The sequence below is a fragment of the Scyliorhinus canicula genome, chromosome 1 (genome assembly GCF_902713615.1).
Source record: "Scyliorhinus canicula chromosome 1, sScyCan1.1, whole genome shotgun sequence".
In the NCBI taxonomy this organism is placed as follows: Eukaryota; Metazoa; Chordata; class Chondrichthyes; order Carcharhiniformes; family Scyliorhinidae; genus Scyliorhinus; species Scyliorhinus canicula.
The window spans coordinates 180,036,968-180,055,960 of record NC_052146.1 but is presented as its reverse complement, the minus strand read 5'-3'; the positions used below and the strand labels follow the sequence as shown (position 1 = coordinate 180,055,960).

Below are 18,993 nucleotides of genomic sequence, written 5' to 3'. Positions count from 1 at the left end.
AATGCTTTTCCACATACCACGCCAGATTATTGTCTCTAAAAGATTCCCACCACCAACATTAATCTAAATAATCTGTAGTTAATTTGTTTATCCTTTCCCCTTTTTAAAAAAAGGACGGCAGAGGGGTTTAACATTTAGTTAATCCTCCAGTCCTATTTAATACCATTCCCAAATCTGAGGGGGGTTGGCTGATTGCGGTCAGATCCTTCGCAATTTGCACCCTTACTAACCTTGGATGCATCCCATCTGGACTGTGTACCTTTTCTACTTTGAAGAATGCCAACCGTATAAATATGTCCTCTTGGTTTATTTTTATCCTATCCAATATTTCTCCTACCTCCTCCTCCACTGCTGTACTGGTAGCAACCACCTGTTTAGTGAAGACAGTACTTAATTAGTGCTTCAGCCATGCCCTCTGCCTTTACATTAATTATTTATTTTTGGTCAGTAAACAGACAAATTCTTCCTTTGACTACACTTTTACCATTTATATATTTTATGAAGAACTTCTGGATTCTCTTTTTTGTTAGCTGCTAATCTATTCGCATATACTCTTGGCCTCTCTAATTTCCTTTCATTTACATCTCTTCTGAACTTCCTACATTCACTTTTCCACAGTAGTATGAACCCACATTGGTCATAGGTTTCCCTTTTCTATTGCATTCTAATCATAGTGGCCATGGGTATTGGACTGCAAATTAGCTTGTACCCATCGCTCCTGATACAGGTGGCATGCAAACTTTGTATTGCCTAATGATTGCAAGATAGCTGCATGCAAGCAACACAATGCACTGCTGATGCTTGTCCATTTCAGCTGGGGGTTTAAATTTGTTTGACACTCGGATTATATAAGTGAGCTTGTATTAACTGAAGTCAGCATGTGTATCTCTTAAAGGGGAGGCACACGTTTACTGAAATGGGTGCTGGAACTACTGAAATGGGTGCAAGAGAATTATGGCATAACATAGCAAAGTGTGCACTCTAAGGTTTTCTTATGTAGATGCCTTGCTGGAGCAGGTGGCCAGGAGGAGAAAGATGTCTTTCAACTGGAGGACATGAGGTCCCCCAGAAAACTCTACAAAGGGAGTGGGAGTAGATAGTTGTAGTGGTCAATGTGGGAAGTCTACCCTCAAGGACATAGAAGCAACGCTGCAAGAAGTTCAATAATCTCACATGAATGGTCAAAGTCAATGAATTCACCTTCAAATGTCATATCATGCTACCTGTTGCACCACTAGCTTCAAACACCACTCAATGCACCATAATTCCATCACTCTTTGTTCAATAATCTCTATCAACCACGACTCACACATAACATTCATAACTTCACCCTACCCTCTGACATTAGCACTGCTGCTGGCTTCCCACCCACATCTCTCAGTTTGCAAACAGTGCCAGCTTAGACTTAGACTTAGACATAGACGAGTACAGCACAGAACAGGCCCTTCGGCCCTCGAAGTTGTGCCGAGCAATGGTCACCCCACTCAATACCCGTAACCCAACCCCCCCCCCACCTTACTTTTTTTTTAGGACACTACGGGCAATTTAGCATGGCCAATCCACCTAACCCGCACATCTTTGGACTGTGGGAGGAAACCGAAGCACCCGGAGGAAACCCACGCACACACGGGGAGGACGTGCAGACTCCGCACAGACAGTGACCCAGCAGGGAACCGAACCTGGGACCCTGGAGCTGTGAAGCATTTACGCTAACCACCATGCTTCCGTGCTGCCCAACTAAGACAGCCACATCATGGTTACATCACACTGATCTACCTACTGCCCTCTCCCTTGCAGGACAGGGTGATGAATAATTGCAAGCGACATCACCGAATCAGCAGGGAACAGGGAATTGCATGTCCGAACATTGGAACAGTAAAGATTCAAGTTATTGCCCGTAGCGGAGGCTAAAACTATTGAAGATGCTTCTACCTAATTCTCCTTTTCTTTTGCAAGTGTTAAACATTTTTTGATTTCTTGATCACTATTTCCATCAGATATTATTAGGCTACTCAGGTTAAAAAAAAATTCTACTCATTTCATTTATTATGTTATTTTGTGGATATGTGTAGTCCTCTTTAATATTACCATACACACTGTTTTGCTACAGTTCAGTGATAATCCACATCTGTTACTGTTTGTTATAATTGCTTTTAGGAAGTTTTGTGGATTTTCCTCTGTATCTTGCATAATTACTGGCCAAAATTATCCAGCCATTCCCGCCAGCAGGATCTTCCAGTCACAGTGACTTTGATGGCCACTGCAGTGTAGTGTGAGGTAAACAGCCTATTGTGAGTGATAGTTTCTCTTTGTGTGAGTTTAGGTACCCGGATTCAATGTTTTAATTGGGGCTTCCTACTTGTTGCTGTTTTTAACTTGGCATTCAAAAGCTAAGTGCAACAGACAAACCATAAGCTTCCTGCAAGACTTATATGTAAATATGGTAGATCTCTGGAACTGTTCATAGTGAATCCAGGATTTTGTTGTTTCACAACAGCGGTGTTACAAGATGTGCATGATGTATTGTATAATATATAATTTATATAACTTTCATGTGCACTTTAGGAAAAATGAAAGCAAAATTACCTATTGTTTCTTGTAACCATTTTTCATTATTTCCTCACAATGCAGTCTGCTGTACTTCAGAGGGACCGGTTGTGGGGTGTTAGTTACAGTTGGGTAGGTGTGAAGAAGCCCTTGTAGTCATACATAGTGTAACTGTAAATCTTTATTGACTCTTCGAGAAATTTACAAATACACAGTAAAGGGTGCAAACCAGGAGCTGTCTCCGTGCTTGCTGATACACACAACTCTGTCCAACACTCAACTGACTCTGGGTGCAGGGCATGTGCTCTCTTACATCAATCACTGTGTGGCTGGTACTACACTCAGTCCCATATTAAGTAAAGTTGCCATAGTCCCAGATGACCATAGGCTGCACTCTCCTTTGAGGGGGAGAGCTGATTGATGGTAATTTAACCTGAGGATCACCACACCTCAGGTGAGGTTGAGAAGGCGGGTCTTCACAAATAACCTCAGGCAGAATGGGAATTGAACCCGCGCTGCTGGCCTCGTTCTGTATCATGAAATCAGCTGTCTAGCCAACTGAGCTTTTACCTATCTTACTGCACTCAGTGCCATATTAACCCTATGTGTGCCACACCCTTACAATATAGGACCAAGCATAGATCAGGTAACTGTTTTGCTGAACATCCCTGTTAAATCTGCAAGCGTGACATTGAGTTTCCAGCCATTTTAATTCACTATTTTGCTCTTAATCTGACTTTTCTATCCTCCACCTCTTGCAGTGTTTCAATAAGGTTAAAGGAACTGCACTTCATCTTTTGATTAGGCACTTTCCAGCATTCTGGATTCAATACTGAATTGAACAATTTCAGACTACAACATCTGTTCCCATCTTGATACCGCTCTCTTTTAAACATTTTTTTAGAGTACCCAATTATTTTTTTTCCAATTAAGGGGCAATTTAATGTGGCCAATCCACCTAACCTGCACATCTTTGGGTTGTGGGGGTGAAACCAGGGCCTGGATTTGAACCCGGGTCCTCAGCGCTGCAGTCCCAGTGCTAACTACTGCGCCACATGCCGCACAGGGCTGGTTTAGCACAGGGCTAAAGAGCTGGCTTTTAAAGCAGAACAAGGCAGGCCAGTAGCACGGTTCAATTCCCGTACCAGCCTCCCCAAACAGCCGCCGGAATGTGGCGACTAGGGGCTTTTCACAGTAACTTCATTTGAAGCCTACTTGTGACAATAAGCGATTTTCATTTTCATTTCATTTCATTTGGTACCTCTCTCTTTGTTAGTTTTGGTTTAACTCTCTTTTTTTTCGCTTACTTTTACTCTTACTTTTGCTTTTGTGACAGCAGCTGTTTTCATCATCCACATTTTGATACCACACCAAGTAAAATAAAGAAATAAAGTTTTATTTACAGCATGATATATACACTGCCCAGTAAAACCCTATCGGGTTTCTGTTCTGGTCGGTATGGCCAAGCTTTTATACAAAGGTCAATAGTGATTCCGTTCCCCTAGCTAATCCCGTGTCCTCAGACTGTGACCCCTTGTTATCGACCCTCCAGCCAAAGGAAACAACATCTCTGATTCCAGTTTGTCCAGCCCTGTCAGAATTTTACATGTTTCAGTTAGATCTCCTCTTATTCTTTTGAATTTCAGTGAATACACACCAAGTCGACTCAATGACTCCTCATACAACAATCCCATCATCCCAGGAATTAGTCTGGTGAGCCTTCACGGCACTCCCTCTATGGTAAGTATATCCTTTCTTAGATAAGGAGGCCAAAGCTGCACACTTACTACAGGTGTGGTCTCACCAAGGTCTGGTACAGCTGCAGTAAGACATCCTTGCTCCTGTACTCAAGTCCTCTTGCAGTGAAGGCCAATATATCATTTGCCTTCCTAATGGCTTGCTGCATTTGTATGCTTGCTTTCAGTGGCAGGTGTATTAGGACACCCATGTTCCTTTGTCCATCAACATTTCCCAATCTATCACTATTTAATTAACACTCTGCCATTTTGTTTCTCCATCCTAAGTGGATAACTTCACATTTATCCATGTTATACCGCATCTGTCATGCATTTGTCCCACTCACTCAACTTGTCTAAATCACCTTGAAGCCTCTTAATATCCTTCACACAGCACCTTCCCACCATGCTTCATGTCATCAGAAAACTTGGAAATATTGATTCAACCAAAACATTTGTCTGTCCAGTTTCAGCCATGTTTAGCAGGGTGTTTCTCTGCATTGCTGTCATTATGGCTCCGAATATCACTTATCAAAGTGGTTTTCAGGGCATCATTCATCAAGTGGTTCACCAACAATTCAGTAAGATAGCTGAGAATGGCAATTTGTCTCAGGGGTTATGAACATGCTTTCCTCTCTCAGGGTGACATGATTTATGCTCCAACCCCTTCCTCCGCCACAAGAGCCCTTGCAATGTCTATCCGCCAGCCAACCCAGATTGCTGCCGTCCAGGTTGAAATAGTACAATATGAAGCTGGGCTTTCTAGGATCAAACCTTCTTGGGAACATTCGCCAATGGAATCTGCACTATCCTCACTTCGAGGTCAGCAGCTATCCATCACCCTTTCTGCAGCCACAAGGGAAGTACCTTGTAGGAGCACGAGTAGAGGCAAAGGCACTAAGAAAATGATTATATAAAACAAAAATTAACTAATCAGTGTTCTATAAATTTGGAGCGGAATGCATTTTTTCTGGGTGTTATTATTTTTATGTTATTGGAAAGAGGATAATTTGATATTCAATCATATTGCAAAGATAAGGAGGGGAGGTTGTTGGTGAATGAATTGGTGTGGTTAAGGTTACTGGTAGTGCTCATGAATTACTCAATTGCATGAGGCCTGTGATGATAGGCACTATGTTTTATCCTCTTGTAGAAGCCAGGTATTTCAAATACACTTAATATAGGTAAAAAGCTGCTTAAAGCATAAATATTAATTCCCAGTTTTAAAATGAAAGAAACATACAATTTCCAAACTCAGTCATGAGTTTGCAAAACACAGAAGTCTGATAAGAACATTACATTTTTTCCAAGGACAAGGGTTGAATCCATGGCAACGAGGAATAAGAATGGACGATTGCATGATTCTCACGCCATTTGAGATTAGGGTAAATCACATCCCACGATTATACTAGCTGAAACATTTTAGACTGTGTTGCCTTGTTTTTAATAAATGGACAGTTAAAACATCGAATCAAATATAATATATATATTTGATTCCAACATTCTCATTGAAACAATCTTATAAAAGACAGTTTGAATCATATTTTCGGAATTATGCCTCGCTTGGTATGATGAGATAACATAAGGTCTCCATTGTTGCAGCAGTGAGGTCAACATGAGGTCTCCATTGTGGCAATAGGTAGGTCAACATTGCTGGTTTTGATAAAGCACAATATCCCATGAAAAATATACAGACAAGCAACAATTGGAAGTAATGTTACATCGTGAAGATGGGCGGCTTGTTATCAAATCATATGTGTTTGAGTCCAAACCCAAACCAATTAGGATTATATTGGGGTGTGATCGGATCGCTTAAGACAGATATGAAATAGTATATCCATGGATGATTTGGCCACCGTTTTAGAGAGAAAGAGAGAAAGACAGAAAGGAAAAGCAGAGAGAAAGAGAGAAAGAAAAGCTGAGAGAAAAAGAAAGAGAAGAGAGACAAAGAGAGAAAGACAGAGAGAGCCAGAAAGTAAAGGAAGAGAATTAGAAAAGAGTTCTGTATTCATATTTCATTTTCATACTTTGACTTCAGACTTTGACTTTTAAAGTTGTGTTCAGGCTATTGTCTCAGAAGATAATTCCTGTGATTCTTTGAAGAAAATCAAATTGTCTACAAACTACCTTTTAAATGATTTTCAAGTTGTAACCAATGAACTCCAAATAAAACAATTCTTATTTGCACCTGACAAGTTTTTAACTTGAATTTCTACTGAGCTTCAGCAATGCTCAAGAACAACCGGTAACCTTGAATTGAATTGAAGCTCTACTTCACAATCCTAAGTTCCTTCAAATTCTTCACCTCTCTTCCTACTCATTTCCCTATACTTCCTTTTGTACTTCCTCATTCCTCTCCTCTCTGTTCTTCTCAAATTCTGAACAGGAATCCTGAACCCTTGTAGCTCAGGAGCCAGTCTTTTATTTCTCATGGTCGGTAAAGGTGACATAGAAGGATTGCCACAGCATGAACATATTGTGACTATGACCTGGATGAGTGTGCTGCCTGGTGGAAACCTTTTTGGCTCAAGGGAATGGCATACAGCATGAGGTCCACATAAAGCAATGTTCTTAAAATAAAGTCATCATCGTCCCAGATGACCATAGGTTGCTTTGTCCTTTAAGGGGGAGAGCTGACTGGTGGTGGTTTAACCTGAGATTTGCTTCAATTTTGCAGCTGCTGGTAAGCAATGCAAGTGAACTTTTAAGATCATGTTTTCTTTTTAAGTAAGAGATGTGCAGAGGCTCAACTAGGCAGTTTACCTATTGGAGAGGATCTCACAACGGAATCTACCGGCGGGAGCTACACAGGAGAGTCAAAGGCAGGATAGAGCAATGGTAGTGTGAAGAACTCCAGGGCCTCTGAATAATGGCCCTGAAAAAATAAACTTAACTCAGAACAATAAGTATAAAGATGATTTAGCCTCAATTCTCTTAATTTCTATGAGTTATTCCTGTTACAAATCCCACATGTGGATGGCAGTTGGTGACGGGATAGGCTTGGTGGAAGCTAATTTGGAAGAGACATCTGTCTATATTCATATTCCATAGCCTATAGAATAGTATAAAAGATTCAGCATTTTAAAAAATCAATTACAAATTCCAGACACAAATACTGAATTGTAAACAGTTACTGAGCTAACCCTGTGCATCTGCTTGCTCATGCTGTAATGAAATTTATTTCATGCAAACACCCTGATCTAGCTCAGAACCGTTAACTGGTTATCATGAGAGGCTGGAGTTCAGAGTCAAATCAGGATCCCATGTAAAGATCAGTATCATCAGCTTAATAAAGAATAAAAAATGTATATCTTCTCATGTTGTTACCTGCAGCAGCAAAACAGATAGCAACGAACTGCAGAACAATAGATCTGATCATACAACACAGTAAAGTATATTCTATAATTTTAAAAATACCACTAAATAAAGAAATGTAGAAATTATTTGAATCTGATTGTGGAAGTGGCACATGAAATTGGAAAGGTTTTTGACTTTAGTTGGTCCATTTCATTTAATATTTACTGTATGACCTGCTGTATTGTTTTGTAAACAATAACCTGCACACATATAGCCATATATGTTAATGTAGCCACATTAACATTCAAAAACAATCAACAGAGGTGTGATGAAAGTCAAAGAAGTGATTAGCAGGGCATAAAAAAACTAAACATTTTTTCAAGATAGAGTTTAAGGAGAGTCTTGAAATAGAGATGAAGCAGAAGAAAGATTTAGGAAGGAAATTCCAGAGCATGGAATTTTGATGGCTGAAGGTCTCAAGTGGTGGATGGGAAAAATATAACAGACTGGAATCGGCAATGGAGAATTAGGGCTTGTAGGTCTGAAGGAAGATGGGAGGGAGAGGCTGGGGGAATGGGGGTGCAAAGAGAATGGTCATGGAACAATTTAATCCACTGTTTCTACCTTACTCGACTGTGTTCAATTTTTTAATGTAACTCTGGTTACAAGATTCCAGTTCATTGGGTTTTGAGCAGGTCAAGCAGTGACCAAATGACTGTGAGCGAATCTGCCTAAAGATCCAACAAACTGGAAAGTATGCTCAAAAAACGATGGGATAACCAGAGACATTCAGGACACGATGAGAAGGAAAGGAGACGCTTTTAAGAAGTATAGGGAGGAAGTCTGCAGAAGCATTAGTGAAGTACAGAAAGTGCAGGATGGAGCTTCAGAAATTAATTATGATAGCTAAGAGGGGATATGAGAAAGCTCTGGCTAGTAAAAGTAGGGAAAATCCCAAGATATTCTCTAAGTATATCAATGGGAAGAGGAGAACAAGGGAAAGAGTAGGACCCATTAAGGACAAAGGGAGAAATATGTGGGTGGAGCCAGAGGACATTGTGTCGGGTGTTGAATGAATATTTCACATCTGTCTTCATCCAAGAGAATGAGGAGGTAGTTATGGAACTGGGTAAGAGATTTTGAGGGTCTTGAGCAAATTGTCATAGGGAGTTACAAGGTATTGGAAGTATTGGTGGGCTTAAAAATGGGCAAATCTCCAGGTCCAGATGAATTAGTCAGAGGGGCTGGTTTAGCTCACAAGGCTAAATCGCTGGCTTACAAAGCAGACCAAGCAGGCCAGCAGCACGGTTCAATTCCCGTACCAGCCTCCCCGGACAGGCGCCGGAATGTGGCGACTAGGGGCTTTTCACAGTAACTTCATTGAAGCCTACTCGTGACAATAAGCGATTTTCATTTCATTTCATTTCAATTGTGCCCCAGGCTGCTGCGGGAGGTGAGAGAGGAGATGGCTGGGGCTCTGACCCACATTTTAAATTCCTCTCTGGCCACAGGGGACATGCCAGAGGACTGGAGAACAGCTAATATGGTCCCACTATTTAAGAAAGATTGTAGAGAACTACAGACAAGTGAGTCTCACGTCAGTGGTTGGGAAACTTCTGGAGAAGATTCTGAAGGAGAGAATCTAGCTCCATTTGGAGAGGAAAGGTTTGATCAGGGATAGTCAGCATGCTTTGTCAGAAGGAGATCATGCCTAACAAATTTGATTGACGTTTTTGAGCAAGTAACCAAGTGTGTAGATGATGGTAGTGCAGTTAATGTAGTTTACATGGATTTCAGCAAAGTCTTTGACAAGGTCCCACATGGGAGACTTAGGAAGAAGGCAAATGCACATAGGATACAGCGTGATTTGATAACGTGGACTCATAATTGGCTTAGCAGTAGGAGACAGAGTGCGATGATAGACGGCTGCTTTAGTGTTTGGAAGCCAGTGACCAGTGGGTACCACTTGGATCCGTGCTAGGCTCCCTATTGTTTGTCATTTATATAAATGACATAGATGACTATGTAAGGGGTAGAATCAGTATCATAAAATCATAGAATTTACAGTGCAGAAGGAGGCCATTCGACCCATCTAGTCTGCACCGGCCCTTGGAAAGAGCACCTCACTTAAGACCACACCTCCACTCTATTCCTGTAACCCAGTAACCCCAACTAACCTTTTTGGACACTAAGGGCAATTTATCATGGCCAATGCACCTAACCTGCACATCTTTGGACTGTGGGAGGAAATCGGAGCACCCGAAGGAAAACCACGCACACATGGGGAGAATGTACAGACTCCACACAGACAGTGACCCATGCCGGGAATCGAACCTGGGACCCTGGAGCTGTAAAGCCACTGTGCTACCATACTGCCCACTTTTAAGGCTTTCTACCAGGGGCTATACACCTCCGAGCCCCCAGCAAGGGACTTGAGGATGAAACAGTTCCTCAATGGACTGGACATGCCAGTCGTGGGGAGGATAGGAAACAGGGGTTGGAAGCACTGCTGGAACTGGGAAAAGTCATGGACAGCATCAACTCCATGCAGGCAGGGAAGGCACCGGGACCAGACAGATTTCCGGTGGACTTCTATAAAACATTTGCGACACACTGGCTCCACACCTGCGGGAGATGTTCACAGATTCACTGGTGAGGGACACCATGCCGCCTACACTGGCACAAGCCTCAATTTTGCTGATACCCAAGAAAGACAAAGACCCAACAGAATACAGGTCTGACAGACTCATTCACTGCGAAATGCAGATGCGATCATCAATAAATAGTCCGATGTATAAAACACATTATTCGTAACATGCCTTCAGGCTATCCACAACTGTTAACTTCGAGATATAGATATTGGGGACAAAAATAAATAAAATGGCAGTAACAGCAATTGGCAAACCACAATTCCTTTTAAGTGAAAAATAATAAAACATTTCGGACTTTAAAAAAACGTCAGCACGGTGGTGGTTAGCACAATTGCTTCACAGCTCCAGGGTTCCAGGTTCAATTCCTGGCTTGGGTCAATGTCTGTGTGGCGTCTGCATGTTCTCCCGTGTCTGTGTGGGTTTCCTCTGGGTGCTCTGGTTTTCTCCCACAGACCAAAGATGTGCAGGTTAGGTGGATTGGCTGTGCTAAATTGCCCTTCGTGTCCAAAATTGCCCTTAGTGTTGGGTGGGGTTACTGGGTTATGGGGATAGGGTGGAGGTGTGGGCTTGGGTAGGGTGCTCTTACCAAGAGCCAGCGTAGACTCGTTGGGCCGAATGGCCTCCTTCTGCACTGTGAAATCTATGAATTATTAGTGTTTTACAACCCGAGAAAACTGAAGAAGGGCTTTCCTGCCAGTGTAGAAGGTACCAACTCTAAAACAGCAATTCACACACTCAGTGCTGCCTGTGCTTTGTCTGGGTGCTGTTGAACTGTTCGGCCAATATCCCCCAGCCGTGGATGAGCCGTAATTTCCTTCAGTTAAACACTTGGAAGAATTCAGTCCCGGTCACAAAATCCATGCTGTTCGCAATCTCAGGATTCTATTTGACCCGAACTGAAGTTATTGACTCACCCTGAAGGTGCAGCCGCTCAACCCAGCTAGCTGGTGGTGTGTTTTCCATCAGTTAGCTGGGGATGTGGAGACTAACATTGAATATATTTACATGAAGAAATTGGACATTTCAAATAAACACCCAAAAATATTTTATATTCTATTTTCTTAAATTTTACTCATGCGCCCCAAACATTCCCTTGTGTGTGTATGAGTGTGGGGGGGGGGGGGGGGGGGGGGGGGTTAGTATTTGACACTATTGGTATTTCGCTAAGTGTGGACATTTCACCTTGCAGGAACAGAAAGCTCGAAATGTTGTCCTTCCTGACGCTGAAGTCAACAGCACCATGAAAGGAAGAGTCAAAAGGTCGAAATGTTGACTCTGTTCCTCTTTCTCCAGAGGTGCTGCTTGGCCTGCAACATTTTCTGGTTTTATTTCAGATTTCCATTAGCCGCAGTATTTTGCTTTTACGTGGCTTGAAAACCACTGCTGCCTGGCATTGATTAATTCAAGACAGATCGGAGGCAGAACCTGTTATCTTCCTTGTCTGCAAGATTCAACTACTCGTTGAATAAGCTTGCTGAACCACCAGGAGCTCAGAGAATTTAAATTTACACTTTTAAATGCAGGAAACTGAATAATAAATGTGTCCTCCTGCCTCTGTTCCAAAACAGAATGATTTTATTTCGGAGACAGAGAATTTCACCAATTGTTCCAAACCTCGGAGCGTGAAACTTTTCTGAACAGAGAGTTCGGAGTTTTGCTTTCAGTCTTGCCTTTGGTTATTGAACACAGACAAGCTCGGTGGGACCCTGCCGATACTTTAAAAGGATGCTACAAAAGTGCAATGTTGCTGTTGCCGTCGTGGAGTAAACGATCGTGTGAATTTGCTGAGTGTGGGGGCAAATGTTGCTACAATAATGAGACGGTGTTGGGAACATTTTCATTCTTAACCTCGTCCCAGTTTAAAAAAAAGAAAGGGAGGTTAAAGTAACCTTGCAGTCTGCGTTTATGCATGTGATCCAATGAATATTTAACTACTTACAATGGAATTTTTCATCATGGCTTTCACTGTGAAACCTTCAGTTACTCTATGATCCTTCTTGGGTCTTTGATACATTGCTGCCAGAAGTTTCTGGTTGCCCTTTTCCAGTGTGTAGGCAGCTGGCATTTTATTTGTTGTGAGGACAGGGTAGCAGTAAGACACCTCCTACTGAACAAAATTCCGCTGTTGTATTCCTCTTGCGGGCGGTTCTGACTGAAGCTTGGTTCACAAACAGCTGATGGTTTTCCTGGCAGCCCCGTTGCTAAGGGAGACGTATTAAACAAACTGCGTCATTTCCGCCGCCTCAGAACCCCGCCCCGTTATTTCAGTTTGACAGCTGTGGCGCGCGCGCGTGGCGGCGGCGCGCGGGGGCGCGCTTATGTTGGAATCAGGCTGCCTTTTTTTATATCAGGAAACTTTTTTTTTATATTTCGCTCTGCAAATGTTGGGTTGAGCGGTTATAAGAATAAAATGCCCAAAAGGACCCACAACTTTCACACTTAGCAGAACGCTTTGGTAGACATATTGCTTCCCGGCTCCTCGCACCAGGAGCTTCCCCTGTCCGCCAGGACTTCGCTCTCACAACCGGGTTCACTGGATCCTGTGAGCCACCCACCAAACCCTCACGACCTCTTGACCTTTTTTTACAAAATCGATCTCAGGATGTCCTTAGGCAGGTTCTTGTTGCCCAGCCATTACGTCGCTCACACTGTAAAGCCCCTGTATTTCCATACTGCCCTGACCTCCGGTTCCCTCTTTCCCCTCCCCTCGCCTCTCCCTTTGCCCTCCCTTCCCCTCCGCCCTCCCTGCCCCTCCCCCTTTGCCCTCCCTCCCCCTTTGGCCTTTCCTGTCCTCCCCCTTTGCCCTCCTCCCCTCCCCCTTTGTCCTCCCCCCTTTGCCCTCCTCCCCTCCCCCTTTGTCCTCCCTCCCCCTCTATGCCCTCTCCTCCCCCTTTGCCCTCTCATCCCCCTTTGCTTTCCCTCCCCCTTTGCCCTCTCATCCCCCTTTGCCCTCCCTTCCCCTTTGTCTTCCTCTCTCTTCCCACTTTGGCCTCCCCACCCCTTTGCCCTCCTCTCCCCACCCCTTTGCCCTCCCTTTCCCTTCCTCTCTCTTCCCACTTTGCCCTCCCTTCCCCTTTGCCTTCCTCTCTCTTCCCACTTTGGCCTCCCCTCCCCTTTGCCCTCCCCTCCCCCTTTGTCATCCCCCTACCCCCTTTGCCCTTCTCACCCCTCTCCTCCATCTTTGCCCTCTCCTCCCCCTTTGCCCTCCATTCTACTCCCCCTTTGTCCTCCCTTCCCCTTTGCCCTCCTCTCCCTACCCCTTTTCCCTCCCTTCCCCTTTGCCCTCCTCTCCCTACCCCTTTTCCCTCCCTTCCCCTTTGCCCTCCTCTCCCTACCCCTTTGTCCTCCCTTCCCCTTTGCCCTCCTCTCCCTACCCCTTTGCCCTCCCTTTCCCTTCCTCTCTCTTCCCACTTTGTCCTCCCCTCCCCTTTGCCTTCCCCTCCCCTTTGCCCTCCCCTCCCCATGCCATCCCCTCCCCCCTTTGTCATCCCCTACCCCTTTGCCCTTCTCACTCCTCTCCTCCATCTTTGCCCTCTCCTCCCCATTGCCCTCCCTTCTACTCCTCCTTTGCCCTCCCTTCCCCTCCTCTACCCCTCCCCCTTTTCTCTCCCCTCCCTCTTTGCCCTCTCCTCCCCCTTTGCCCTCCCTCCCCCGGCCCCTGTTGGGAAACAATCCTGCAGCTCAGCGACGAGAAAGCTTTCGCGCGCAGGCGCAGAGTGACCCAGCCGGCAGGCTTTTGATTATAAATCGGACAGTTGACATGGCATAAAATTCCGGGGCTCTGCCCAAATTTTCCAAGAACTCCCCCCTCATAGAGCTGAAGTGATCAAAGAAATGATCGGTAGGTGACGACTTGCAACAAAGCCACCTTCTTGCTGAGTCTTGTTTAAATGTGCCAGTGACACTTGTGCCTTTCAGATCTGTTAGGCCAAACATTCACTTTACATTTTAGAAAACGGACATTTTAACAAAAGGAAATGTGTGGGTAAGGATTGAGGAATAATCAAGTGTAAGAATTTTGAATTTAATTCTAAATAAAATGTTTAATTTTAAAAAGGATCCTCCCCGGCGGGGAATTGAACCCCGGTCTCCCGCGTGACAGGCGGGGATACTAACCACTATACTACCGAGGATCAGATAGAGAAATGTGTGAATTTTACAGTAGAAGAAAGTAGTATAGGAAATTGTAATTACGCTACCAGGTTTCAGGGAATTTTCCAGTCAGAAAATAGATTAAATTTAATATATCGAGTGGTTTAATAAGTTTTGTACATAACTTTACATGTTGGAATTCAGTGTCGGGGAAATTAGTAAAACTGGTCTTGATTACAAAAAATTGACATCCTGTCAACTTGCTCCAAAGTGAGTCACAATTCATTCAATTTTTAAAAATAGATACGTTTTAATCGACATATTAGGTGCCTTGTTATCTGTTTTCGATATAATCTGCATTGTGTATCATAGCATCCCTACAGTGTAGAAGGAGGCCATTCGTCCCATCAAGTCTGCGCCGACCCTTCAAAATACTACTCTCCCTAGGCCCTATACCTGTCATCCCACCCCAAATCTCATAACATCCCCATAATAGAGTGCAACGATACTTTGAGTGCACTCGCAGGGCTATCCTAATGAAATACTCCCGGCCACTGTTACCTTAGTATGATGATGCGAGGTAAAAATTAGTTGAATATTTGGTGCATGATATATTAATAAAATTGGCAGATATAATGCTGTGTTTTGCTCTGCATGCAATGTGGATTTCTTTTGCTCTTAATTATTGAAATGGGCTGCCTCTGGGTACAGCTGTGGAACTCTAGTTAAATAATTAAATCGTCCACAAAGTTACTAACATTTATCCCACTCCTTGCGGAAAGCCACAAATGTAGAAGAAATTCCCATGTTAATAACTTCTGTGAAGCATTGAGATTCTGCTGGAAAAAACTTACATGAATTCTATATTTGTTCATTGAACATGTTCTTCTCCTTTATGTAATGATTTTGCTATGATTTTCATGGAACAGTGCAAGCTGTAATCATACTGATGAATAAGATGCTGTGGGTACAAATTTTATCCTGTATCAAAATGCATGAATTACAATTTGCTGTTAGAACAAGGACAATGCATTAGAAACCACAGAACACTACAGTGCAGAAGGAAGCCATTCGGCACATTGCGTCTGCATCAATCCTTTGAAAGAGCATCCTAACAAGACCCGCTCCCCTGCCCTATCCCCGTAACCTCACCTACTCTGCACATCTAGTGCAGCACGGTAGCATTGTGGATAGCGCAATCGCTTCACAGCGCCAGGGTCCCAGGTTTGATTCCGGCTTGGGTCACTGTCTGTGTGGAGTCTGCACATCCTCCGTGTGGGTTTTCTCCGGTTTCCTCCCACAGTCCAAAGATGTGCAAGTTAGGTGGATTGGACATGATAAATTTGCCCTTAGTGTTCAAAATTGCCCTGGGGTGGGGTTACTGGGTTATGGGGCTAGGCTGGTGGTGTTAACCTTGGGTAGGGTGCTCTTTCCAGGAGCCGGTGCAGACTTGATGGGCTGAATGGCCTCCTCCTGCACTGTAAATTCTATGATCTTTGGACACTAAGTGACAATTTAGCATGGCCAATTCACCTATACTGCACATCTGTGGTCTTCAATCAGATTTTGATTGTGGAATGAGTCCAGAGTTGTTGACAGGGTAAATGGAGAGACGTCTCTCATGGGGGAATCTAGAACTAGGGGGGGCACAGTTTAAAAGTAATAGTAATTCTCTCATTTAAGAAGGAGTTGAGGAGTAGTTTATTTTCTTAGAGCATCATTAGTGTTTGAAATTTTCACCCTCAGTAAGCAGTGGAGGCTGGCTCATCGAATAAAGTAAAGACTGAGTTAGGAATGTTTTTGATTGACAGGAATCAATAATTATGGAGAAGAGGTAGGGTTGTGGTCGTGTCAGATCACTAACTGGTAGAGCACGCCCGAGGAGCCAAATAGCCTACTTCTGTTGCTTTTCTCATGTTCCTATGAGATGTAGTGCCTGTGAATGAATGAAACCAGCTAACAGGAAAAACAGTCTATGCCTGCTGATCTATTTCCAGTTGTTTAGATTCCTGATTGGACAGTTCAGGATTCGTAACTTGGTTGAAAACTTTTCCATAGCAAAATAATATGGGCGGCACGTTGACACAGTGGTTAGTTAGCACTGCTGCCTCACAGCGCTAGGCACCTGGGTTTGATTCTGACCTTCGGTGACTGCGTGGAGTTTGCACATTCTCCCTGCGTTTGCGCGGGTTTCCTCCGGGTTCTTTGGTTTCCTCCCTCAGTTCAAAGATGTGTAGGTTGGGTGGATTGGCGATGCTAAAATTCCCCTACGTGGGGTTATGGGGAGGATCATGGATCATAGAATTGACAGTGCAGAAGGAGGCCATTCGGCCACTGAGTCTGCAGTGGCTCTTGGAAAGAGCACCCAACTTAAGCCCTCGCCTCCACTCTATCCCCATAACCCAGTAACCCCACCTAACCTTTTTGGACACTAAGGACAATTTATCATGGCCAGTCCACCTAACCTGCACATCTTTAGACTGCGAAGCAACTGTGCTAATCACTGTGCTATCGTGCTGCCCTCTATGCTACCGTGCTGCCCCTGGTAGAGTGAGGTTTGGGTCTATGTGGGGTGCTGTACATCAGGCTTTTTATAAAGTTGTAAGTAGGGCCCCACAGGTGGTCAGAAGGATTATCATCTGTCACTTATCTCTGACTATGTCGTTAGCCTTAAAGAAATAATGCATACTCTCTGTGTATTGTGACCAGTCCTTCACGCTTGCGTCAAATACATCGAGTTGTCCAAATTGGGCTAGAAGAATGTTATCTTAGGGAGCAAGATTAATAAAAGGTGATTGTAACTACAACTAACTTATCTTTTTTATAAAGTATGTTTATTGCATTTTAAAGAGTTATGCAACAAAGTTACAAATTAATACACCTCCATAACAGGAAGAAGGAAAACAACGCTTAATATATCCAGACTGAAACAGGTGAATTACATCACAATTGGCTGGATACAGTCATTAGACAGGATTAGGTATCATATAACCTCATCAGAGACCGAGGGATACACAGGGTTAAGTCATAAAAACATGACAAAACGGAGCACCAGGCCCACAGGCCCACAATCACCACATTAAAATCATGATGAGCCGCAGTTGTGTGTGCATCGACTCCAGCAGCACCACTGACCCATCACAGCCTCCTCTCTCCAGATACCAGACCCATTTGCACTAATGTGGAAGCCATGAGTGGATTTATCCTTACGAAAACAAAAGAAAATGCACTCAGTTCCTAGTGCTAATTGCAGTTATGTATATGCCACACAACGCAACTAAACCTCAGTTCAGGCCTTAGGGTAACCAAAATCATTCCAGGCAAACGTAAAGAGAGGACCGGCACTTTTGGATTATGATCAAACCGACAGGGCCTCCCCGTCAACAAGGGAATGGGAGCCAAATGCCCTTCTCACATTCCAAACTCATCCAGAAAGAGTGCATGACCCAAGCGGAGGGAAAGAAAGAGGAAAATAACTCAACTTCAAGGGAGAGTCAGAAGAAACCGAGTCCTCCTCAGAGATGAAGACATCTGTCCAGGCCATTGCAGGATAAGGACATGGATTCTTAAATTCAATAACTTAAAGACAAACAAAATAAATTGTTATGACCCTCACGAGACCGGGCGGGGGGGGGGTTAGCCTCCCCATAAACCTTGTGGAATACGAGCTCCCCCGCTGAGGGGCTGGGGCTCATTATGATGGGTAATTAATCATGGACATGAAAGGCAGCCCAGAAAGGAGCCAGTGCAGTGAAGACCCGGCTGGGACCTGGATTGTGACCTTTAAATAGTTTGCTTTAACAATAAATCATTTTCCCTATACTCTCGTACCTGACTCTTCTGTGACCACAAAATTGGTGATCCTAACCATTTAGAGCATGGCCACCTCCTACTAGAATCAGGTTTTCAACATTTCAAATATGCCACTCTTTGGACAACTCGATGTATTTGACGCAAGCGTGAAGGACTGGTCACAATACACAGAGAGTATGCGTTATTTCTTTAAGGCTAACGACATAGTCAGAGATAAGTGACAGATGATAATCCTTCTGACCACCTGTGGGGCCCTACTTACAACTTTATAAAAAGCCTGATGTACCCCAGCGCCCGGAATCCCAAGACATTCGAAGACCTGGTGTTATTGGTGGAGAACCACTCTGACTCCAAGCCTTTGGTCATAGTACAGTGTATGTTTCGGTACACTGTGGGGACTCCAACAAGGGAGTCTATTACTGAGTTCTTGACACGCTTATGAAAATTAGCAGAATTCTACGACTATGGCCCACCCCTTCCTGAGTTGCTGTGGGACTGACTGGTATATGGAGTGGACAACCTGGCGACCCAGTGGAAGATGCCAGCAGAGCTGTTGTTGGACTTTCAAAAGGCTATAGAGATCTCTCTTTCTTTAATAATAATCTTAACTAGTGTCACAAATAGACTTACTGCGATAAAGTTCCGGTGAAAATCCCCGAGTTGTCACACTCTGACACATGTTCGGTACACTGAGGGAGAATTCAGAATGTCCAGTTCATCTAACAGTATATCTTTGGGACCTGTTGGAGGAAACCGGAGCACCAGAGGAAACACACGCAGACACGGGAAGAATGTGCAGACTCCACACAGTGACCAAAGCTGGGAATCGAACATAGGTGCCTGGCGCTGTGAAGCAA

The 18,993-nt window shown here is 43.9% G+C and overlaps 2 protein-coding genes and 1 non-coding gene across 6 annotated transcripts in view; 1 reads left to right on the top strand and 2 right to left on the bottom strand.

The window, feature by feature from the left end:
* LOC119969652 (parkin coregulated gene protein homolog) overlaps positions 1 to 12,442 on the bottom strand; it is a 489,387-nt gene extending 476,945 nt beyond the window's left edge. The window contains exons 1-2 of one of the 3 annotated variants that reach the window (XM_038803588.1): positions 12,171 to 12,442; positions 338 to 370 (exon numbers count right to left, since the gene is read on the bottom strand). In XM_038803588.1, coding sequence (XP_038659516.1) covers positions 338 to 370; positions 12,171 to 12,296 — 159 coding nt within the window. In that variant the 5' untranslated portion in view covers positions 12,297 to 12,442. The remainder of the gene's footprint in view (positions 1 to 337; positions 371 to 12,170) is intronic. The other 2 variants (XM_038803604.1, XM_038803597.1) reach the window with 2 other exon arrangements.
* Positions 12,443 to 13,910: 1,468 nt separating this feature from the next.
* Positions 13,911 to 18,993, top strand: part of prkn (parkin RBR E3 ubiquitin protein ligase) — a 1,360,483-nt gene continuing 1,355,400 nt past the window's right edge. For both annotated transcript variants that reach the window (XM_038803523.1, XM_038803514.1), the window contains exon 1: positions 13,911 to 14,072. In XM_038803523.1, the coding sequence (XP_038659451.1) occupies positions 14,066 to 14,072 (7 nt within the window). In that variant the 5' untranslated portion in view covers positions 13,911 to 14,065. The remainder of the gene's footprint in view (positions 14,073 to 18,993) is intronic.
* trnad-guc lies at positions 14,293 to 14,364 on the bottom strand. Its single transcript has one exon. It is a non-coding gene; the product is annotated as a tRNA-Asp (tRNA).